Source organism: Aedes albopictus, chromosome 3, assembly GCF_035046485.1.
Source record: "Aedes albopictus strain Foshan chromosome 3, AalbF5, whole genome shotgun sequence".
Taxonomy (NCBI): Eukaryota; Metazoa; Arthropoda; class Insecta; order Diptera; family Culicidae; genus Aedes; species Aedes albopictus.
Window position 1 is genome coordinate 101,189,453 of NC_085138.1, and position 24,759 is coordinate 101,214,211.

At 39.0% G+C, this 24,759-nt stretch overlaps 1 protein-coding gene across 1 annotated transcript in view; it reads left to right on the forward strand.

Annotated features, from left to right (window-relative positions):
• LOC109411980 (uncharacterized) overlaps positions 1 to 24,759 on the forward strand; it is a 78,420-nt gene that overhangs the window by 18,484 nt on the left and 35,177 nt on the right. Inside the window, exon 3 of the mRNA XM_062857072.1 lies at positions 21,820 to 21,976. Within this exon, the coding sequence (XP_062713056.1) occupies positions 21,820 to 21,976 (157 nt within the window). The remainder of the gene's footprint in view (positions 1 to 21,819; positions 21,977 to 24,759) is intronic.

Consider the following 24,759-nt stretch of genomic DNA (forward strand, 5'->3'; position numbering starts at 1 on the left):
TCCAAATTTTATTAAGTCGATAACGACACCGGCCACGTCCTGACGGTCATCTAGGAAGGGAAGGAATGTTTGTATAATATGCATTGCTACTAGAGATCGCGATCACCTCCGCTTCTCCAAGTTCATTGTTCCGGGAAGAAATTTTTAATAGTAGGAGGGATAAAAGTCACATACCTTAGATTATCATGATAAGGGGCCGTCCATAAATGACGTAGCAATTTGTGGCCAATTTTCTACATCTCCTTCCCCTCGTAGCCTAAATCTCGTTGGATAAATGTACGACTCGTGCAGAAGAATGATCTTTTTCGAACTCGCTGTATAAATGACTATTGAGTAAAGTAAAGAAAGACAAATTAGGTAAGTATCAGCAAACACTATTGCTTTAATAAGAAAAAAAAAGAACTAGACTGTAAGATTTCAATGTCTTCAAGGTAATCAACCCGTAAATCGTAAAAGCTTTCGATTCCCGTAAGATAGGGCTGTAAACGTTCAAGAAACTCCAAGCGTCCAGACGACCAGCTCGATAGACAAAGCAACTTCGCAGTATATCACACATCATTTCGTTCCAGTAGATAAAATTGCCAATAAAATTCTCCGAAACATACCCCAGCCCGACAGACGAAGCGAATGAGTCTGCTATTCGAATGCTCCAATTCCCTAGATCAAGATTCTCACAGGATGAGGTCGCCTTCTTACCTGTGTGCAGTGGCAGCCAGTGTAAATACCCCTTCAAGTGCGTTTCTTTTTGCAGAGCTACCTATCGACTGCTAGTTCAAGTTGAACGGTGGTGGAGGAGATCCTAGCAGCAGCAGCAAATAAAAACTATCAACTTGAGATCCTTGTGAAATAAACCCATCTTCATCTCTCGGTTCTTCGTCGACGTCATTGGACGACCTGCACCGACTCTTAGCTGGTGCTGATTCCCAGCAGCCGGAAAGGAGAAGATGAAGATGAACCAGAAAAAGACACCAGTCCAAACGGAAGAGGGGTGGGTGGGGTTATTTCCTATACACTTTTATTATTTCATCAGATTTGCCCCGGGTCTGTTATTGTGCAGCAATAGGTAGGGTAGTGAATGTGTTCCCGTACCATACAAAGTTGAAACTCGCAACGATTTTCCGATTGTGGCGTGGCGGTGCGGTGGTGGGTTGGCTGGCAGATTAAGCTTGGGAATGAAAACAATTGCAGTGGAAGAGTGTGCTGTGGGTGGAAGGATTTCCATCAGTTGGCTCATCCGTCTCGTGTTTCCAGAAAATGGTGTGTTCGTTTTTACTTTCTATATGACGAAAAGGGCAAAGTGATGGTACAATGTGGAACGTAAAGACCGTTTATGAGCTGAATTTATAGGGAGCGGTCTAACTTGATATGATGAAGAAAACGTGAAAGCAAAGGTAAACCAAAAACTATAAGGTTTTGATAGTTTCTAGTATACATTCGTAAGTACTATTGTTCGATATTTTATTTTAACTTTGTTCCATATTTTTGCTTTAATTTATTTTTAACATTTCCACTTCATTTACTTTCAGTTCTTTATTAAATACATTTCTAGCCATTTGCTAGTTTTTATTCTTGCTTTATTGCTATATTTTTTTCTGCTTATAGCTTTGTTTCTCACTTTGCTTCTAACTTTGCTTCTAGTTTTGTTCTAGCTTTGTTTCTAGCTTTGCTCCTAGCTTTGCTCCTAACTTTACTTCTAGCTTTGCCTTTAGATTTTTTTCTAGTTTTATTCTAGCTTTGCTTCTAGTTTTGCTCTAGCTCTAGTCTTTTATCTTTGTTTCTAGTTTTGCTGTAGCTTTGCTTCAAGCTTTGCTTCTGGCTTTGTTCATAGTTTTGTTGTAGATTTTTGCCTTTCTCGTACACAAAGTGTACTGGAAAGGCTATATGTTCACTCCAAAAATGACTTTCTGATAGAAGGCCCGGAGGGTCGAGTCACATATACCAATCGACTCAGCTCGACGAATTGAGGTGATGTCTGTGTGTGTGTATGTGTGTATGTGTGTGTGTATGTGTGTGTACAAATAAACTCACATCAGTTTTTGGCAGTAAACCTCAACCGATTTTAATGACCGACAGTTCATTCGACGCGGCATCTGGTCCCATTGTTTCCTATTGAAAATGGTTCGGATCGGTCCAGCCGTTCCGGAGTTATGGCCATTTAGGTGTTCCGGATCGGTACCCCTGGAAGGGGCCCGACATGAAAATGCACCAAACCTATGCATGCGACCCATCAAACCACCGCATTTACGATTATCTGATGAACGGGAAGCAGAAAATAGTCTCAGACCATATCTGAACCGGTAAGTGTTCCGGAACCGGTTCTGGGTGTCCCCCCGGAAGTGGCCAAATATCAAATTGAACATAACCCATGCATGCGACACATCAAACAGCGACATTTTCGATAACTTGATAAACGGTTAGCAGGAAAACAATATCAGACCATATCTGAACCGGTATTGTTGCGGAACCGGTTCCAGATGTCCCACCGGAAGTGGCCAAATATAAAAGTGAACCAAACCCATGCTTGCGACACATCAAACAGTGGCATTGTCGATAACCTGATGAACGATTAGCAGAAAAACAGTATCAGACCATATTTGAACCGGTAGTTGTCCGGAACCGGTTCCGTGGGTCCCGAGGGATGTGGCCAAATATAAAAGAATACCAAACCCATGCATGCGATACAACAAATAACGGCTTTTCTGATAACCTGATGACTGGTTATCAAGGAAATAGGTTAGGACCACATTAGGGACAGCCGGTAGTGCTGTAACCAGTTCCGGGTGTCGCTCCGAAAGCGGCCAAATATAAAATTGAACTGAACCTATGTATGCGACACAGCAAAGCTCGGATTTTTTGATAACCTTATGAACGTTAGCAAGCAAACAGGTTCAGACTGGTAAAAAAAAGTTTAACGCATATGGTCAAATCTCAACCGTTACGTAGTACATAATTGAACTTTACATGTTTTTGACTTTTGTTGCCTCAAACTGGCTTTAACTTGAAAATATTTCAAATGCGATAAGTTTGACCTATCGCATTTGAAAGATTATTAAATTTTGCTACCAAAAAAGATCTTGAAATCTATTGGTTTAGTTAGATAACTGAAGCAAAAAAGCTCGAAAGTAGTGTTTGGCCTTTCTCGTACACTTAGTATACTAAAAAATTATGTGTTCAGGGAGTGTCCATAAATTACGTCACGCAAAAATTGTCCATTTTCAACCCCCCCTCCCCCCTATGTCACACTTTTTGTATGAGACCTCTGAAATTTTTGTGTGGGTTGTCACACTTTACTGAACCAACCCTCCCCCTTAAAGCGTGACGTAATTTATGGACGTTCCCTCACTCAAAAAACAATTTTTCTAAAAAAGGCTCGGAGGATCAAGTCGCATATATCAATCAACTCAGTTCGATGAATTGACATTATGTATGTATGTGTCTATGTATGTAGTAGGTATGTGCGCAAAATAAGTTCACTCACTTTTAAGGCACTTCCCATTGGCCGATTTTTCGGATTATAGCTTGAATCGAACCGGAATTGTTTGCCAAGGCGTTCCGGAGTTATGGCCATTTCAGTGATCCGGACCAGCACCGGTTGAACTGGCCCTATATAAAACTGAACTAGCCCCATCATCAAACATCAAACTGCGGCGATTTTTGTAACCTTTAGCATGGTTGACGAGTTTTGTGCGGAAATCAACACTGGGGACCAGAAGCTCCACCATGTCGGCCCAAAATTCAAGATGGCAGCCAAATATTCTAGGTGGCGGCTCAAAATTCAAGATGGCGGCTGTTTAATGGAGATTTAGGCTCTTAAAGCATGCTATATGGCAATATTTGATATGGGGAAGATGTCTGTACTCCTAAAATGGCGACTAGAGTATCCAAGATGGCGGTCTAAAATCCAAGATGGTGGCTTCAAATTCAAGATGGCGTCTGTTCAAAGAAGTTTAAGGCTGTAAAACCATGCAATATGGGTATATTTGGTATGGGGAAGGTGTCCGGAGTCAAAAAATGGCGACCAGAATATACAAGATGGCGATCTAAAATCTAAAATGGCGGCTTCAGTTTCAAGATGGCGGCTGTTTGATGGAGGTTTATGCTCTAACGGCTGTATAATGAAGTTTTAGGCTCTAAAATCATGCAATATGAGTATATCTGGTATGAGGAAGATGTCTGGAGCCCAAAAAGGCCGACCAGAATATCCAAGATGGAGATCAAAAATTTAAGATGGCAACTCCAAATTTAATATGGCGGCTTTTTAATGGAGTTTTAGGCTCTAAAACCATACAATATTGGTATATTTGGTATGGGGAAGACGTCCAGAATCCATAAAGGCGAACAGAATATCCAAGATGGCGATCTAAAATTTAAGATGGCGGTTCCGAATTCAAAATCTCGGCTGTTTAATGAAGTTTTAGGGCCTGAAACAATGCATTATTGGTGTATTTGGTATGGGGATGATGTCTGAATTCCAAAAATGGCGACCAGAACATCCAAGATGGTAATTTAAATCCTAAATGACGGCTTCAAATTCAAAATAGCGTCTTTTCTTAAGAGTTTGAGGCGCAAGCATTGAAAGCCAGATAAACGATATGATTTCTGGTATCATGAAATGGATTTCTGTTAATAGGCTCCTAAAGTCCTATCTAGATTCTTGTTTTAAACAACAATATATATGGTACAAGAGTACATATGTACTCATTTTTTGACGTTTTTATTAACCGTAGTTGAAAATATATAATTTTTATTTTTTTTAGTCTTTTGTCTCGTCCCTAGCTTACAACACATACTTTGAGTGATGTTTTTTCACCGTGTATGTCAGATAGGAACCTTTTTGAATTCCCAGTGCGAAAAATGTCGAGCTCCGTCACACAAGGTTGACCTCAAGTGTCAAAGTAGGACTATTTACCATTTTACTTATTTCAAATTTTCTCATTATTCCTTTGTTTTTTAAGTTTGAGTAAAGTACAATTCCGATTAGAATACCATGCTTGATCGTATTATTCAATATAAGCGAGATTTCGTCTTTAATTTTAGGACCCTATTGTTAGAAAGTGCGATACACATCAACATTTCGCATGAGTTTTATTGAAATGGGGTTTCGAAGGCACGAGAAAGGCGCCATCACCGCTAGGTGGATTAATTAGGGTTTTTTTTTCTAGTTTTGCTTCTAGCTTTTCTACAAGCTTTGCTTTAAGCTTGCTTCTAGCTTTGCTTCTAGTTTGGCTTCTAACTTTGCTTCAAACTTTGGTTCTAGCTTTGCTTCTAGCTTTACTTCAAGCTTTGCTACTAGCTATGCTTTCAGCTTCGCTTCTAGTTTTGTTGTAGCTTTAATTTTAGCTTTGCTTCTAGCTTTACTTCAAGCTTTGCATCTAGCTTCACTTCAAGCTTTGCTTGTAGTTTTGCTGCTAGCGTTGCTTCCAGCTTTGCAACTAGCTTTGCATCTAGATTTGTTTCTAGTTTTGTTCTAGCTTTGCTTCTAGTTTTGCTTTTAACTTTGCCTTAAGCTTTGTTTCTAATTTTGTTGTAGATTGCTTTTAGCTTTGCTACAAGCTTTGCTCCAAGCTTGTTTCTAGTTTTGTTTCAAGCTTTACTTCAAGCTTTGCTTCTAGCTTTGCTTCTAGCTTTGCTTCTAGCTTTGCTTCAAGCTTTGCTTTTAGCTTTACTTCTAGCTTTGCTTCAAGCTTTGCTTCTAGCTTTGCTTTTAACCTTGCTTCTAGCTTTACTTTTAGCTTTGTTTCTAGTTTTGTTGTAGCTTTGCTTTAAGCTTTACTTCTAGCTTTGCTTCTAACTTTGCTTCTAGCTTTGCTTCTAGTTTATCTTTTAGCTTTGTTTCTAGTTTTGTTGTAGCTTTGCTTTTAGCTTTGCTTCTAGCTTTGCTTCTAGCTTTACTTCAAGCTTTGCTTCTAGCTATGCTTTCAGCTTCGCTTCTAGTTTTGTTGTAGCTTTAATTTTAGCTTTGCTTCTAGCTTTACTTCAAGCTTTGCATCTAGCTTCACTTCAAGCTTTGCTTGTAGTTTTGCTGCTAGCGTTGCTTCTAGCTTTGCAACTAGCTTTGCATCTAGATTTGTTTCTAGTTTTGTTCTAGCTTTGCTTCTAGTTTTGTTTTTAACTTTGCCTTAAGCTTTGTTTCTAGTTTTGTTGTAGATTGCTTTTAGCTTTGATACAAGCTTTGCTTCAAGCTTGTTTCTAGTTTTGCTTCAAGCTTTACTTCAAGCTTTGCTTCTAGCTTTGCTTCTAGCTTTTCTTGTGGCTTTGCTTCTAGCTTTGCTTTTAGCTTTGTTTATGGTTTTGTTGTAGCTTTGCTTCTATCTTTGCATCTAGCTTAGCTTCTAACTTTGTTTCTAGTTTTTTTTTTAGTTTTGCTTCTAGTTTTGATTTTATCTTTGCTTTTAGCATTGTTTCTAGTTTTGTTGTAGCTTTGGTTTTAGCTTTGCTTCTAGCTTTGCTTTTAGTTTTGCTTCAAGCTTTGCTCCTAGCTTTGCTTCTAGCTTTGCTTCTAGCTTTGCTTCAAGCTTTGCTTTTAGCTTTACTTCTAGCTTTGCTTCAAGCTTTGCTTCTAGCTTTGCTTTTAACCTTGCTTCTAGCTTTACTTTTAGCTTTGTTTCTAGTTTTGTTGTAGCTTTGCTTTTAGCTTTACTTCTAGCTTTGCTTCTAATGTACTTCACGTGTCGCGTTCGTAACAAACTAAATAGGGTTGGGAGGGTGCAAATGCAATGGATTTGACGTGCCCTTCTTGTGACAAACCATTCCGTAGAAAGCTTGACAAGTGATGTGAATCTCATTATTCACCCTGTTGGATCATACTTCTGGAAGGAGATTCTTATAAATCCGTGAATTTCGCGTAAGCGCCTCTATTTATGGGTCCGCCACACCTCCTTTTGGCTCTTCATACAATGATTGATTAAATATCATCTATCGTGTTGACGTTTTGATACTATAATACTCTTTTACCCTACCATCTAGGATGTAAAAGACTTCGTCATCGAAAAATATTCATTTACTTCATCTACAATTGATATCTTATTTCATTTCTCTACATAACATTACATTTCATTATATTTCATCATAAATTTCTTTTAAATGTTATATTTTAATCATTACATAACCATATAACTACATTGGGTTGGGAGGGTGCATCAGGGCATCATTGAAGTTGTAACTGTACGACGGAGTGGATTGCCAGCCGGAGTGTGGTGAGAAGTAACTATAACATCCTTGTAGATGGGTTCTTCTATCCCAACAGTTGCAATGGATTTGACGCGCCCTTCTCGTAACAAACCATCCCGTAGAAAGCTTGGCAAGTAATGTAAATTTCATTATTCACCCTGTTGGATTATACTGCTGGAAGGAGATTCTCTTAAACCCGCGGATTTCGCGTAAGTGTCTCTACTTACGGGTCCGCCACACTCCCTTTTGGCCCTTCATACAGCGGTATGTTGAAGTCAGGGTGGTAATGAAATTGATCTTTACTGTTAAGTGGAACTGCATGCAGAGCAAGACTCAAGCTAGGATGGTGGCTACCTACATACATACATACATACTTCTAGCTTTGCTTCTAACTTTGCTTCTAGATTTGCTTCTAGTTTAGCTTTTAGCTTTGTTTCTAGTTTTGTTGTAGCTTTGCTTTTAGCTTTGCTTCTAGCTTTGCTTCTAGCTTTACTTCAAGCTTTGCTTCTAGCTATGCTTTCAGCTTCGCTTCTAGTTTTGTTGTAGCTTTAATTTTAGCTTTGCTTCTAGCTTTACTTCAAGCTTTGCATCTAGCTTCACTTCAAGCTTTGCTTGTAGTTTTGCTGCTAGCGTTGTTTCTAGCTTTGCAACTAGCTTTGCATCTAGATTTGTTTCTAGTTTTGTTCTAGCTTTGCTTCTAGTTTTGTTTTTAACTTTGCCTTAAGCTTTGTTTCTAGTTTTGTTGTAGATTGCTTTTAGCTTTGATACAAGCTTTGCTTCAAGCTTGTTTCTAATTTTGCTTCAAGCTTTACTTCAAGCTTTGCTTCTAGCTTTTCTTGTGGCTTTGCTTCTAGCTTTGCTTTTAGCTTTGTTTATAGTTTTGTTGTAGCTTTGCTTCTATCTTTGCATCTAGCTTTAGCTTCTAACTTTGTTTCTAGTTTTTTTTTTAGTTTTGCTTCTAGTTTTGATTTTATCTTTGCTTTTAGCATTGTTTCTAGTTTTGTTGTAGCTTTGGTTTTAGCTTTGCTTCTAGTTTTGCTTTAGTCTTTGCTTCCAGCTTTGCTTGTTGCTTTGCTTCTAGCTTTGCCTCTAGCTTTGCTTTTAACTTTGCTTCTAGTTTTGCTTCTAGCTTTGCTTCTAGCTTTGCTTTTAGCTTTGCTTCTAGCTTTGCTTCTAGCTTTGCTTCTAGCTTTGCTTCTAGCTTTGCTTCAAGCTTTACTTCTGACTTTGCTTCTAGCTTTGCTTCTAGCTTTGCGTGTAACTTTGCTTCTAGTTTTGCTTTTATCTTTGGTTTTACCATGGTTTCTTGTTTTGTTGTACCTGTGCTTTTAGCTTTGCTTCTAGCTTTTCTTCTAGCTTTGCTTCTAGCTTTGCTTCTAGCTTTGCTTCTAGTTTTGCTTCTAGCTTTGCTTCTAGCTTTGCTTCTAGCTTTGCTTCCAGCTTTACTTCTGACTTTGCTTCTAGCTTTGCGTCTAACTTTGCTTCTAGTTTTGCTTTTATCTTTTACCACGGTTTCTTGTTTGTTGTAGCTTTGCTTCTAGCTTTACTTCTAGCTTTGCTTCTAGTTTTGCTTCTAGTTTTGCTTCTAGTTTTGCTTCTAGCTTTGCTTTTAGCTTTGTTTCTAGTTTTGTTGTAGCTTTGCTTCTAGCTTTGCTCCTAGCTTCACTTCTAACTTTACTTGAGCTTTTCTTTAACTTTGCTTCTAGCTTTACTTTAAACGAATTCATAATATGTTGCACTCTATTCCATCCCATAACCTAATCTGCCGTGAATCGCAAGTCAGTCCCATCTGCATTTTGGGCAAAAATGAGTTAATGGCCGTTTTCGAAATTTCTTTGGATGATCTTTCAGCTGCGTGCAAAAAAAAATATATCCAGCTTTCCACGCTCGCCATAATGGCGGATGCCATAAAAAGTTTGACAAAAACTGTGCCTGAAACACTGAACTGAAAATAGAAAAAAATATTCTCAGCAAGCTTTGGTTTCTAGAAATAACCGTTGTGTTGTTTGCTGTCAAGGATGGGTTTTTCATTTTTACTTTTTCCTCCAAATTGCGTTATTTAAGGTTATTTCTAATAATTTTAATTTTTATTTTAGGAAATGCCGCATGAGACAATTTATTCGCATATGCTATTTATAATCCTTGAAAGCAAAACGGATTCGCTACATGAAGAATTCTCTCGAATATGAGCTCAATCCGCTCATGTTCAATGTCTTCGTTTTTTCATAGTTCCCGTCATCGCAGCGTCCATTTTCAACTACATCGTGACCACTTCTTGGCTCTGTAATCCGAAAAAACCTCACTGGAAACGCAAACCTAAATCAATAATCACTTGCTATCAACCCCAGTTCTATCAGGTTCCCTAACAGTCCGCTACATTTCGGAAGTGATTGCGTATGGGTATTCCTGATGCCTGTTCAAACACAAGACCCGGTGAACCAATGCTACTGCCTGCACAAGATAACTAGACCTAGCTGCTCCACCGAGGTCCGTGATGTATCACTCCAAAAAATTACACAAGTTCGTGTAGTAATCAGTTTGTTGTTGGTTCTCAAAACGTTGTCGGCTCAAAACCACTCACGTGTCATTTCCTATCTCACGACGTTACTTTGCAGAGAGCAATAAAAACGTACTAAAATAAGTGGAGCCCTTGGGGAGGTTCCATGGACATTAGGACATATTAATGAAAAGCAAATAAATGAATAAAACTCTTTACCAACAGTTTGCAGTAAAACTACTTCCTCATCTCGAAATTCTTTCCCATGAACCTCTTGGGTTCATGTCTTCAAAAGTTATATCAATTTATTTGAAATACAATGGTGATTATTTAGAAAATGGGTTGAATGTACCAATTGCATTGAGGTTTCGAGGCCGGGAGCAGGACAGTAAGGGGTGGTAGTGTTTGATGACCGACCGATTTTTGCCGAGACCGATTAGCACCAAGAGGGTCACAAGACACAATTCCATCCGTGAATACCAAGTAGCGTTTCCGTTTCTCATTCGAGCATAAATAATAGGTACATGCGAATAACTTGTCTCATGCGGTATTTCCTAAAATAAAAATTAAATGTATTAGTACCTAATATCCTGAAATAACGCAATTTGGAAGAAAAAGTGAAAATGAAAAACCCAGCCTTGACAACAGCAAACAACAAAATGGTTTTTTGTAGAAACCAAAGCTTGCTGCGAATATTTTTTTCTGTTTTCAGTTCAGTGTTTCGGGCACAGTTCTTGTCAAACTTTTTATGGCATCCGCCATTATGGCGAGCGTGGAAAGCTGGATAGCTTGTTCAGAAAAATTGAAAAACAACACCAAGTCAGATTGTCCCATAATGAAATGTAATCGCAAGTCAGTCCCATTACGAACTTATCCACCCTTTAGTACAAAACCTAACACTATTTTAGCCAGTCTTATATTTTTCACTGTTACATTGTCACGTTTGAAACAATATGTTAAAGTTTCGTGATGATCGCAGAAGCTTTCAATCCATGGCGATTTTTTCGAGTTTCACATAGAAATCGAATTTGAAAACTTTAGAGGCCATTTTCTCAATGCCTACTTTTTACATATGGGACTGACTTGCGATTCACGGCAGTAATGTTCAGAAATCACCCGGCAATGGCTGACCTTGTACGTACACAGTCCTAGCTCGTCAAAAGTAAAGAGGAAGCAATATGATGAAACATTTTCCTCCTACACCAAGACACACATCATGTTAGGATCCACACATATGGCGGAGGCAGACTCTTCACGTTTTTATTTCCTATTCCATGTGGACCCCCGCATAAGACACCAAACGAATTGAATAAAACGTTTTATTCGATCAGGAAAAAAAGCTACGAAGCGTACATGTCTTCGAAAGTCTTTCCGCCCTCTGAAAGATGTATGAATCGGCTTAGCCTAGCACTGGAGAACAGAATGTTCACTCGGTGACATGAAGTCCACGCTGGCTGTGGAGCTAACTCCCACCGAAGGCGCATCCCCGTCAATGGCTAGCAGTGGATGATGGATGGATGCTTTATCAATATCAAATAAGACGTTCGTTCGTTCGTTCATACTTTCCCCTCGGTATCGAGTAAGTTAAGCAACTCAGTTGAAAGTCACTGCCCGAAGATGATCGATTTATCAACAAACGGGATGTTGTGTTTTATTGCCTCGGTGACGACATCAACTTCGCAGCTAGGATGCAGTCACGCAGTACTACCCTGCCTGCAAGGTTCATAAAAGTGGGTCATCAGAAGCTTTATTCAGTAGAACGTGCGAGTTCATCAATCTTCTCGATTGAATCTTCGTGAAAACTTTACTACATGTAATGGCGATTTCGTTTCGGGAATGATAATTTACAGCATTCTTTTGGTTTACCTCATCTCACCAGAACATATCAATCATTTATTTTTCCAGAGAATTCATAGTTATTCCTTTCAAATTGTGTTTCAAGTTGTTTGTGATGAAGCTTTTTTAAGAGTTTATTCTTGAAGGTACGATTGGAGATATTGCTGACGAAATACTTGAAATTATTCCAAGAAGGAAGGAGGATTTGCCATTTTTAACTCGATATTTTTCAATTTGAATGAAATTTCATTCATGCGCCCGATTTTGTAAATCATTTACTTTTCCAACAATACATAGGCATTTTTGCTCACCTAACTTTTTTTTATTTTTTTTTTTACTTTTTTTCCTGTAGAAAGATAACTTCCAGTCTTAAAATTTTCCAACTAACCCCGGATGGTCAATTGCTTTACACTTTGGAGCCGGAGGAGTCATATGACCCCAACACAGATACGACTGTACAAATTCTCACATTCAATAAAACAGAATATGTAATGTACCGTACATTACATAGTAGTAATTCTCACAATAATTCTGTAATACCCCTGGCGCTTCTCGAGTCATTCCAAGATAGTTTTGAGATATTCCAGATCAACCAAACTACTTCGGAGATCTAAGCTTGAGCTCTACACTTGTGATAATAGCTTTTGCCACTACCTTAAGTAGTGTTACATAATCCACTTTTTTTATATTTCTTTTTATTCGTGAATTTTAACTTAGGGTAATTTTTCACACACATAATCCTCTATATTTATCAAAGTAGTTCGAGAGACAATAGGCGTATTATGGGCCATCCTTACGATTATGGAGCTTAGTTGATAAAACAACCACTGTAACATGAAATGATTTCGTTTTAGTATCGTTACACAACCAAATAGGATCCATGAACCCTCAAGGGTTACTTTATGATAGTTTTGTGATATTTTAGATCATCCAATCTTTCATGGAGTATACAACTTTATATCTATACTTGCAATTCTACCCTGCTACACTGACTAATGAATTATGTATCATATCTACCATATCTACCATATCTACTAATATTCTTCAAAGACTAGTAGACATTGTTCTGTACCTTTGAAATATTTAAGGTTGTTCAAACTTTAATGGAACTCTTTTTTTTTCAAATCTGCATTCATTGTAGTCATTATTTGTGCTATAAAAATTTACGTTACCTGGTCTAACTCACCCAGATACGTGAGCTTCTATGATACTCAGAGCCATACCTTGAGATATTTTAATACCTTGAGATATTTTAATACTTCTTAACTTCCCTACAACAATCGTAGCTTAGTATAAGAAAAGAAGTTACCGTTGCACCCGTAGACTTCAGGATGTAATCTCAATTACGGTTTGGATGACCTAGGATATCCCAACGAACTGATACTGTCTATTAAGCTTTCAGCAGACTTACTAGACATGATAGAAAACAAGTCGTAGCTATACTATAGAATAAACCGTTACACCCATATACTTCAGGATGTAATCTCAAGAACGGTTTGTATGACCTAGAATATCCCAACAGATCTGATAGTGTTTATTAAACTTTCAGAAGACTAACTGGACATGATAGAAGACAAATCTTAGCTTTGTATAATGAAATAAGTTTTGTCGGCTTTTCGGGCCTTATGAAGTTGATCACAAATATTTACTTCTTTTCCCGATCAGCCTAGATAGCTGTGTCGGTAGCGGTGATTCAACTGGCTAAAAATAGCACTACAGACCGCCTGTTCTAGTGGTAGGAGTCCACTAATCAGGTGACCCCTAATTCAATGTGTTATGCGGCTTTCCGCTTACCGTGCCTAGGAATGAATGGTTAGGGGGTCTTATAAAAACCTAATCGCAAACGGAGCCTGTGGAGTACCAGGACACCCTCCACAGTATTTGCCCTTACTGTGCTAACCGGAGTAATAGCGCGGTGGACCTTGTGTTTCGCCAAGACAATCAGCTGCCCTTCTTCGCTCTCATACTTGAGGCTGAATAAGGGCGGGATTATGAAGATGTTGTTAATTTGTATAAATTTTCACCAATATGGTTTCACATTATGCGTTTTATACAGTGTATTCTGTGCATCCTCGCCTTTGGCGCACTCAAATCGATACCGATCTGGCTTTATTGTTGCAGTTCTTGTTTTGTGCTGTGATTGTTAAGAGTTTAATCTTGCCTAGATTGGGTAGTGGCTACGGTTAGGATAGCTCAAATCAATCTTCAGCATAAAAGAACAGCAACGATTAATCTTTGCAGACTTATGCAAAATGGTACAGCCCAAGTGGCGTTAGTCCAAGAACCTTACTTTCGTAAGGGGAATTTCTATCTAGGAAACCTTGTGAACCCGGTGTTTACTACTGGGTAACTCTCGCTGAGACCGTCCCACTATTTACACCATGTCTTCAAAAATGTTTAAGGTGGCGATTTTCTGAAAGTCCTCCCCAAAAAAGTAAGGAAATGCATTTGGTTAATCAAATTGGTGGACCCCCCGTTAGTTAGAGCCACAAGCACTTTGGCGGACCCCTCGATTTTTGTCAATTGTTGGTTCATTTAAACCGTTATAACTCGAAAGTTTCGCCAGAAACCACCTAAAAACTATAGGTTGTTGAAAAGAGAGAAGATAGGGCTACTATTTACAGTTATAAAAAGTTGGGTCGGCCATATTGATTTTGGCCGCCATCTTGGATTTTTATACCAAAACTTTTTTTTCACCTTGTTGGCAACCACCGATTTTCAAAATTTTTGCGTCAATCGAAAGCGGGGACATTTTTACACAACATATCAAAAATTTAGAGATGTTTCTTTTTCCTATCAAAAGTTATCTGCACTTTTGTGAATCATGCCACCTTTGCGCACTGGGCCAGGTGCCGATTGTTTACATAAATGCAGCGTTATTTCACAGTGTTTACGAACATTTATTCCAAATCTGAATCCACTAATGAAAAGTTGAAAGTTTCAGCTTTTCAAAACACCAAAAAAGTTTAAAGAGCAATGCCCGCATCGTTGAGAAACAGTTAAAAATGAGAATGAGATCCTCCGATTTGCCCTAGTTTTGCTGCAGGTGCGTTTGTGTATATAAGCAGGCGCCAACTTTGATGCTGTTGCGTGTCATTGCCGGTGCGCATGGAAATGTATGGAGAAAACGTGTCATGATTTACAAAAGTGCAGATAACTTTTGATAGGAAAAAGATACATCTCTAAATTTTAGATATGTTGTGTAAAAATGTCCCAGCTTTCGATTGACGCAAGAAATTTGAAAATCGGTGTTTGCCAACAAGGTGAAAAAAATGTTTTGGTACATAAATTCGAGATGGCGGCCGAAATCAATATGGCCGACCAAACTTTTTATAACTGCAAAGAGTACCTCTATCTTTTCTCTTTCCAACAACCTATAGTTTTAAAGTGGTTTCTGGCGAAACTTTCGAGTTATAACGGTTTAAATGAGCCAACAATTCTCGGATACTTATTCAAAACGACGTATCAACATAGGATTTGCGTATATTATACGTCGTTTTGAAAAAGTATCCGAGAATTGACCAAAATCGAGGGGTTCACCAAAATGCTTGTGGCTCTAACTAACGGGGGGTCCACCAATTTGATTAACCAAATGCATTTTCCTTACTTTTTTGGGGAGGACTTTCAGAAAATCGCCACTTTAAACATTTTTGAAGACATGGTGTAAATAGTGGGACGGTCTCAGCGAGAGTTACCCTACTTTCAGTAAAAATGAAATAGCAAACTCACGTGTCATGCCTCGAGCATGTGTGCTTGTCAACAACGCAATCGTTGTTACACTCATCTCTGAACTAACTACTAGAGATGTATGTGCTATCACAATCGACGTATCTGTTTGAAACCTCAACAGGAAATACGTTTATTGTTCGGTTTATTTACCGCATGATGAACCATCCCCTACGGATGGTTTCAAGCAAGTCATTGCATACTGCACTTCAAAAGGCCATCCACTAATTGTTGGTAGTGATGCTAATGCTCACCTTATAATCTGGGGCAGCTCAGACATCAATTTGAGAGGCTCCAGTTTGATGGAATACCTAAGTAGTACAGATCTTGGATTACTTAACATAGGTAACCGCCCAACATTCATGGTATCTGCTAGAGAGGAAGTGTTAGACATAACGCTTTGCTCTAGTAGAATTAGTCACGAGCTGTCCAATTGGCATGTGTCAGATGAAGAATCTTTATCTGACCATCGCTACGTCTTTTTTGAACATGTGAATGTTACTTCGCAAACTTTGCGTTTCAGGAAACGCCGGCCAACCAACTGGGATCTCTTTACCGATTTGGTTGCAGCCGAATTTCATGGATACTCACCATCCATTGACACTCCAAGTGATTTAGATGATGCCGTTGATACTACAACGGCCTTCATCATGGAAGTTTTACGGTCTGTGAAGATCACAAGAGGAACCCCTTGGTGGAACTCTGATCTGGCGAAGCTCAGGAAACAATGTAGAAAGAGGTGGAACAGACGACGTTCTGCTGGATCAGAGGCTTTCAGGCTGGCTCGTAAGACCTACCAGAAAGCTCATCGCTCTGCTGAACGATCCGGCTGGAAAAACCTTTTTACAAATGTTTCCAGTCTGAGTGAAGCCAGTCGATTGAAAAAAAAACCTTGCAAAATCTAAGGATTTTCAAGTGAACGAACTTAGTTTACCAAATGGTGATTTCACTTCCTCTGATGAGGAAGTTTTGGAATGTTTGTTCAGTACACACATCCGTGTGGATATTACATCTTCGGATGAACCTGATGTCTTTTCTTGTAGTTATGATTCTTTAGCTTCGGCTCGGAGTATCATAACTCTAGAATCGATTGAATGGGTACTAAATAGCTTTGCTCCTTTTAATTCTCCTGGGGCAGTTGGGATTTATCCTATTTTGCTTCAGAAGGTATTTGATCATATCAAACATGTTTTGAAACAACTACTTGTTTGCAGTTTTGCTACAGGGTATATTTCCAATTCCTGGCGGGATATTACAGTATAGTTTATTCCGAAAGTGGGACGTGCGTTGTTTGAAGAAGCATAGAGTTTCAGACCTATCAGTTTGACCTCTTTTCTTCTGAAATGCTTAGAACACATTATCGATCATCACATCCGTGATGTTCATCTGGCCAATGTGCCTCTTCAAGTGAACCAAAATGCTTACTAATCTGGAAAGTCCATTGTGACTCTTTTACACAAAGTTTTTTACGATATCGAAAAGGCATTCGCTCAAAAGCAATCCTGCTTGGGTGTTTTCTTAGATATCGAGGGTGCCTTTGACAACGTGCCTTTCGATGCCATATTTGAAGCCGCACGGGGTCATGGTATATCTCCAATGATTTCCAATTGGATTCACCAAGTGCTCAAAAACCGACATCTTTCTCGACATTGCGTCAAGCGGCGATTAGGAAATTGAGTGTTTGTTGATGCCCCCAAGGGGGAGTCTTGTTACTGGTAGGTAGGGTAGCACACGTGCTACCAGGACAAAAGACCTCGGCAAGCTTGGCAGAGCAACGGCTTGTCGTGTGAGGCCGGGTTCTACAACAACCTCTTTTCCTGGCTAGCGCGATCTGGAGCACCTCTCTGGTCTCAAGGTCGGCTGGAGTGGAATCTAGTCGGCTAATCAGACCTCGGATATGTGGGTGTAATTGAAAAAAAGCTGGTGATTTATAATTTTACAGTTTTATTGTCCTAGCATTTACAAGTCTGTGTGTGTGTTCTGTAGTTCTTAATAAATACCTATAGGACCGGCCAGGAACTGCTGGAGAATTGGAGGGAGCGCTTGGTGGGTACTGGTTTCGATCTGGGGGTTGGACCAGCGGCCACGGCGGTTGGCGAGCGTTGGGGAGACCACGAAGATCGGTAGTACTCCGTGGGGTCCGAATCGACTCCCAACTTGGCTTCACAGTTGGTTTGAGAACCGGCGAGGTTAGGTTTCCGAAAACCTCGCGTTTTCACGATGGCGGGGCTCTCAGCAAACTCTCGGGTACTTCGACCTAGCCCAACGGTCCACTTTGGCACGTCCGGGAACTCCGGGTCACCGGCTCTAGCCGTAATGCCGGATAAGAAGCGGGTTTTGGGTAAAAACTAACAGGTCCTAATACCAGAAAAGTAACACCTTAGTACCGAAATTACTCCACTTCCAACTTTGATGTTGCTGAATCTCACCTGATTCTACCACGTCTTATGTAAGATTATTGCTTATTTCAAACTAGTCACTTTTAACTAACTTTGGTACTTTTTAATTTAATTTTCGGTACTTCTAACGACTGATTCGAATGGAGTCCTTACGGGAAATAGGCCGAGTCATTCTCTCAACGCTGCATGATCCCCCTGTCGTTCGATAGCCATCTTCTCTTTTTTCTTTTCTCTTTTAATTTCTCCTTTTCCACTGAACTGTAACTACTCTATTGGTGCTTTTTATCGCAGTGTGGTGAGTTTGAATGATGATGATGTGTAGGGGTATCTTTATAGCATTAGGCTAAGGGGCCGTCCATATACCACGTGGACAGAAAATTCATGGTTTTTGACCCCCTCCCCCCTCACCGTGGACAAGCGTGGATTTTTCATTGACCCCTACCCCCTCCCCCATTGTCCACGTGGACATCAGAAAAAAAGTTTTTTTTTCACATTTCTAAAAAAATAGAAAAAGTGATTTTGAAAAGTTTTTTTTTTCGTAAATCATGTCTTAAATATAATTGAAAACTTTATAAAATAAAAATATTCTATAGCTTTACATAGAATACAAACAAGTAGCACAAAATAGGTACCTACAAGTTTTCAACATTGTTTTTAATTCACCTTAATGTTTGTGAGAGTGTGGGTTCGATTCTTGCTCCAGTTGGTGAAAAATTTTCGTCAAACGGAAATTGGGTGTTTTTCGTGTAATGTCTATCGTCTAATGTTAGTGATTGTTCAATGTTTAGTCTGTACAGCCTCTGGTTGAAGATGGTGTTTTTTTTTAGAATATTTATTCAATCTATGATTGTCTGATTGTTTTGTTGAGATTGTTGAATTGTTAAATTGTTAAATCTTAAATCTAAGATTATATTTCTTAGATTCTTACAAAAACCAAAATTTACAGCAACTAAATTGTATTGGCGAGGCTTAGACTTCAATATCCATTAGAAACATCTTAAATTTTAAAAGAACCTACAAAAAACGTTTTAGAGATAAGCTTTGCAAATCCCTACATGTATTTTGAAACTTTGAAGTAGCTCAAAAATATGACATGAAACTTAGAAAAATTCATACAGAACTTCAAAAAACAAAAAAATCTGACTGAAACACCAACATTTGCATGGTCTACACTCCATATTAAATCTCCAGTATATTCCTCGATGAAGAAAACTAAGTAATTAGAAATTTTGATAATTTAAAATAAATTAGTCTGTGAATCAGTACCATATTTTTTTTGTATAATAAAATAAAATGTATGGAAGAACTGTTGAAGAGAGTCTCATCAATGATGCGACATAATTTGTTTCGTTTGTTGATTCTTGTTTCCTAATTTATATGTTAATGTTGTCCACGTGGACATTTGACGAACAACCACCCCCCCCCCCCCCCCCTCTCCGTGGACAAGCGTGGACTTTTAGCTAACCCCCTCCCCCCTCCAAGCTGTCCACGTGGTATATGGACGGCCCCTAATTGAAATTATTTGAATAAATAACACGGAAACATGCAATGTATATATTTTTTTAGCAATAGAATAAACAAATTAACACAAATACACAGACTTACTGTTACAAACGGTAACAGTCTTATCACCACTTTTGTGGAAACTCGTAGCAGATACGCTATTGAGGCAACTCAATAATAGCGGTTTTCCTACTTATGGATTTGCCGACGACTACCTAACATTGTTAGCCGGTATGCGCATCAGCACCCTTTTCGACCTGATGCAAAATGCTCTCCAGGTAGTTGAGGGTTGGTGTCGCCAATATGGCCTTTCGGTAAATCCAAGTAAAACATCTATTGTTCTTTTCACAGAAAAGCGAAACCGTAATGGTGTTCGACCTTTACGTCTCTTTGATTCTGAAATAAATGTGACTGAACAGGTAAAGTAGGTACGTTGGAGACATTCTTGATTCCAGGCTTTCCTGGACACCTCATGAAACTTCAGAATCAAGAAAGCTTGTATGGCCTTCGGGCACTGCCGGCGAACCTTTGGTACAACTTGGGGTCTAAAACCCAAGTATATCAAATGGATTTACACAACTGTTGTTCGTCCAATATTGGCCTATGGATGTCTTATGTGGTGGCAAAAGGGCGAAGTAAGATCGATCTAATCAAAATTAGGCCATCTTCAAAGGATGTGCTTGATGGCGATGTCTGGGGCGTTCTCTTCAACTCCCACGACAGCGCTCGAAGTTCTCTTTGACGTTGCCCCACTACACATTCATCTCAAACAAGAAGCACTTTCTTGCACTTACCGTCTATGGCATGGTTTCCCAAATTGTGGGTCGCGACCCCCCAGGGGGGTCGCCGGCCTTCATTCAGGGGGTCGCGAAAGACAGTAAAATATTCGTCTGTAATAGACACCAAATGAGGGAATTTCTATGGGGGGTCGCGAAAACTACGTCTGCTGGCAAAAGGGGGTCGCACGACCTGAAAGTTTGGGAACCTATGGTCTATGGGTACTCGGTTTACTAGAGGAAACTCCTGTGAACCGCAGTTCAACACACACCTCGTTGTTTCCACTTTTGGTGAGCTGGGACAAAGTTGTCCTTGCTCCAATTGATCTTACAATTGCTTGTAATTTTCCATATAGGACATTTTCCACGAAATTCCCTTTCCGGGAAGAGTGGACATCTGGATATCTGGAGAGAAGTATTTCAGACGGCATCGTATGTTACACTGATGGCTCCCTTCTCGAAGGCCAAGCAGTGTAACATCACTTGGTAGACACTGCACCGTTTTTCAGGCCGAAATCTTTTCTCTTATGTGCGGAGTGCAATCGACACTTCAGCAGCACGTAATGGGCAAAGTAATATACTTCTGTTCAGATAGCCAGGCTGCTATTAAAGCACTTGCTTCGGCCAACTCCAGGTCAAAGGTAGCTATTGCTTGTCGAACTCAAATCGAGGAGCTGAATTCAGCAAACCCTGTTCACCTTGTATGGGTGCCTAGTCATTCTTCCATCGCTGGAAATGAATTGGCTGATGAGTTAGCTCGCACTGGAGAATCACATGACTTCATTGGCCCTGAGCCAGCTATTCCGATATCAAAGTGTTGGGTAAAGCTTCAGATTCACACCTGGTCTGCCACTCAACACAGACAATACTGCAATAGTTTGAAGTCATGTCGTCAAACCAAATTGTATCGTACTGAGCCATCTCCAAGGGTGACGAAGTATCTTACAAATCTGTCAAAACAGAATTGCAACATTCTGGTCAAAGCATTGACTCGCCACTGCTGACTCAGCTATCACATGGCGAATATTCAGCAAGCTGATTCATTTGCATGTGATAGCTGTGAATCCGATTATGGAACTTCGTACCATTTGATATGTAACTGTCCAGTTTTTGCGCAACTGCGTTTCCGAGTATTCGGTAAACACTTATTAACTGAAACTGACTTCAGAAACCTGAATTTTCAAGATATTCTGTTGTTCTTAACCCGCTGTGGTAAGGAGCTATAGGCTCTCTTTCGCTTTATGCGTTATTTCAGTGCCCTTTTCAGGGCGCTGTTTAAGCCCATTGTGGTACGCTTGTGCGTTAGTACCTACTTCCAGGTTATTTATTCCTATTTCCCCACCTGTCCTTATCCCCATCCTTATCCTTATTTCCTTCCTTTTCCCTCAGGTAGATGATGAATTAGGCAATTATTTTGGCAATGGCACAAATGCCCCAAATGGAGAACGTGCCTCTGGAGCCGGCCTTCTGATACCTGATTTTTCTGCCAATGACCATTTTGCATGTGTTGTGTATATTTATCGTGTGGCAGGTACGAAGATACTCTATGCCCAAGGAAGTCAAGGAAATATCATTTACGAAAATTTCCTGGACCGACCGGGAATCGAAGCAGTTCTCCTTAGCCTGGTCATGTTGAATATCCACGCCTTTATACAGCTGTGGCTTTAGGGCCAGCAATTCCAATAATCGTTTTGTTCAAAATCTGGCAGCTAATGATAAAAAAGTAAAAATCATTTCGTAAAAGCAGTATCGAAAATGAAATGCAGGAAAACAAGTGAAACATTTCCTGCCTATTTATGCATCCATACCGCGTCTGAATAATGCAACAAATTCAATTAAGCACTTACACACCATCCCCATCAAACACGTTGTTCACTGAACGTTTCACCGATTCCGTTGTCCCTCTGATTAGATCATATCAATGTCAATTTGGAGCCGAACTCAACCCGAACATGGGACCAGCAATGGCAGAAGCAGCCGTCAGAACACGTGCACAGCAACCCTTCCAAATCGCGTTGCCCAAAATCACTGCGAAATGGTCACAAGGATTGGACCCTAGCGCCCAACAGGTAAATAAATCAGTGTAAACCGATAAGCGCCGCAAACCCCATTTACAGGTATAAACACCACCGAGTCGGGTCGAAGCATGGCCAGGCAAAAAGGGTCACGGTATCCCTTCCGGTAAGCGACGAGCCGCAAGCTACAAGCCCGCAATAGATCAACCCCACTCGATAAAATTTACATTTTATTTTTATTGCCCTTTATCATCCGTTCATAATTTATATTGCGCTTTTTTTCCTCTCGGCAAAGCAGTTCATCTTGAGCGGAACACGGTCGACCGGCCGGCAGCCGGAATAAACCATCCCCACAGTTCTATCCGGACATCCATCCATGAGCTGAGCGTATCCTACATTTTCATATCCATTTCCGCTGCAGACTCAGCTCTACCTACCTTCGTCTATGTGGGCTAGAAGCAGTTTACCGGTTTACCCACATCGTTGTATGTACGTGTGCCGGTTGATGGGAAGGAAGGGATCCAATCCATCTCATCTTACCTGCACGCTTTTTCAGGAGAACTGACAGCTTCAGCTTACCCCATGTCGTCAATACCTTCGTCACCTTGTCTGAAGCAGCCAGCACCACCTATACGTGCTTTGCTTTTTGTCGTACAGGAAATACCGTAATTTCAAGTGGGTGCGTAATATGTGACATGAAATATGATACCAAAAAAATCAAGAAAATATCATTGACAGTACCGTGAATCAAAGATGCAACTGAGGCTTTCCACGGACCAGCACGAATCCATTTTAATCGATGTTTTTAAGCTACTTGATATTTTTGTATACTATTCCTTTTTATGTGAGAAACCATTTTTTCATATCAAAAGTTCATATTTTGTCTCGACTAACTTTCAATTAGAGCCTATGAAAAAATGGAACACAAACAAATAAAAAATTATAACACGGAAACGGCTTGTTCGATCGGAAAGGTGTCTTCAGCAAAGTTGTAGAATAATATATTGCGGCTCTCAGAAAAATACACATTGAAAAATTTATTTAGTTTTTCTTCTGAAAAAACTGAATTTTGTTACTAAAAATCAAATATCTCAAAAAGCTATTTTTTTACCTTCGTGTTTTTTTGTGAGAATAAAGTTCATTCTGTTAGCTATCATCTCTAGAATTTTTATAGTGGTAAAAAAATGTACAAAAAAGTTATGGCACTTTGATCATTTTTGGTTGCGTGTTTTTTTTTAGAGTGCATGACGAATTTCCCGCAAACTAGATTTTGGGGTAGGCAGCACCCTCTCAGATTTCAATGGAATTGTGTAGGTATGAAGACTATGTGCTTTAAAACAACGTTGCATACTTTGTTTTTTTTTTTAATTTATCTACACTAATATTTGAAAAGGGCTTAAGTTTTTGACCATTTTTTTATACCAATGTAACTTAAAAATAACATGACCTACAAAAAAGTGTGGTATGTGTGACTTTAAGGAATTTGTGTGAACTTTCAAGTAAAAAATTGAAATATTGAAAAAACGATCACGCTAAAAAAAGTTAAAAAATAAATTGAAGTCAATTTGGAATACATGCCCATTTGCGAAATTAAATTAATCCTATTTCGGAGAACCAAACCCCACACCAACCGTTAATTCAAAATGGATCAAAGTAATTAAATTGCTATTATCTGAATCCAACCCAAAACAAAATGTTTTTTTTTGAGTCAAACCAATTTTTGGGTATTTTTATACGTGGATTTTCACATATTAATATTGAACATAGCTTTATTTGTTTCAATTATAAATCTATCCAATACAAAGAATATAATTTAGGATACTCTTTTGAACCAGAACACCAGATCTGTTACACAGAAATTCAAAATATCAACCAGAAGTCGAATTTCAACTTAAAAGTTTCCTTATTTATAGGAGAATAAAATAAATACTTTGCATTAGATAGACTTGTGAATCAGACATATGGAGCTATGTTTAATTTAATATATGAAAATATCTGTAAAAAACGCCCTGGATAAAAACATTTTTTTTTTTCTACCGGAGAGAAACACGCAAAATGATGACATGAAGTATTTGTTGTTAGGAACCAAAAAGATGTAGCATTTTAGGGGAAGTTTATGATATTGCTAGGAGCCTTCTATTAGGTATGGGAGAATATACTTTAAGAGGGGAGGAGCTGTCAAAAATTTTCCACTTATGCTACCGTGATTTCGAATGCAGCGATATGGTCAAACTCAAACATTACAGAATCCTTGAAACGTCCAGTTAAGAAAACATATAGTTGTTTTTGATTGACCAAATTAGACTGAAATGCCAATTAAAGATATCATCCAACGTACAGTCGATCACCCAAAGAAAGTCAAACTCAAAGCAATAAAACAAGTACGACCACGATTCTCATCAGTCAACGAGTTTGAAACTTTTACTACAAATCATTATATTGAAATAGGTAAATATCATTTAAAATAAAAAATCAATAATTTTGCTTTCGGGATGAAATTGATCAGTAAACGAAATACCTTTGCATGTGCCAAAAATATGTTTTCCACCTGAATTAACCACCCCAGTATGCAAAATGCTACGCAAAGCTTTTACGAGTTTTCTCAATTTTTAATTATTCAAGTTTTAAATTTAGTAAATTTTATGAAAACGCCTTAAATTATGCACTTTGTATACTGAAAAAGTGATTACTTTCGGAAAAGTGCAATTTTATGTATAAATTCGAATATTTATAAAAATTTTGATGATGAAATCGTGTTTAGCAAATACTTGGCAGCTAAAAGCATCCATTCGAATATGCATTACATGTGCGATACAGCCACGGTAACAAAAGTTTGA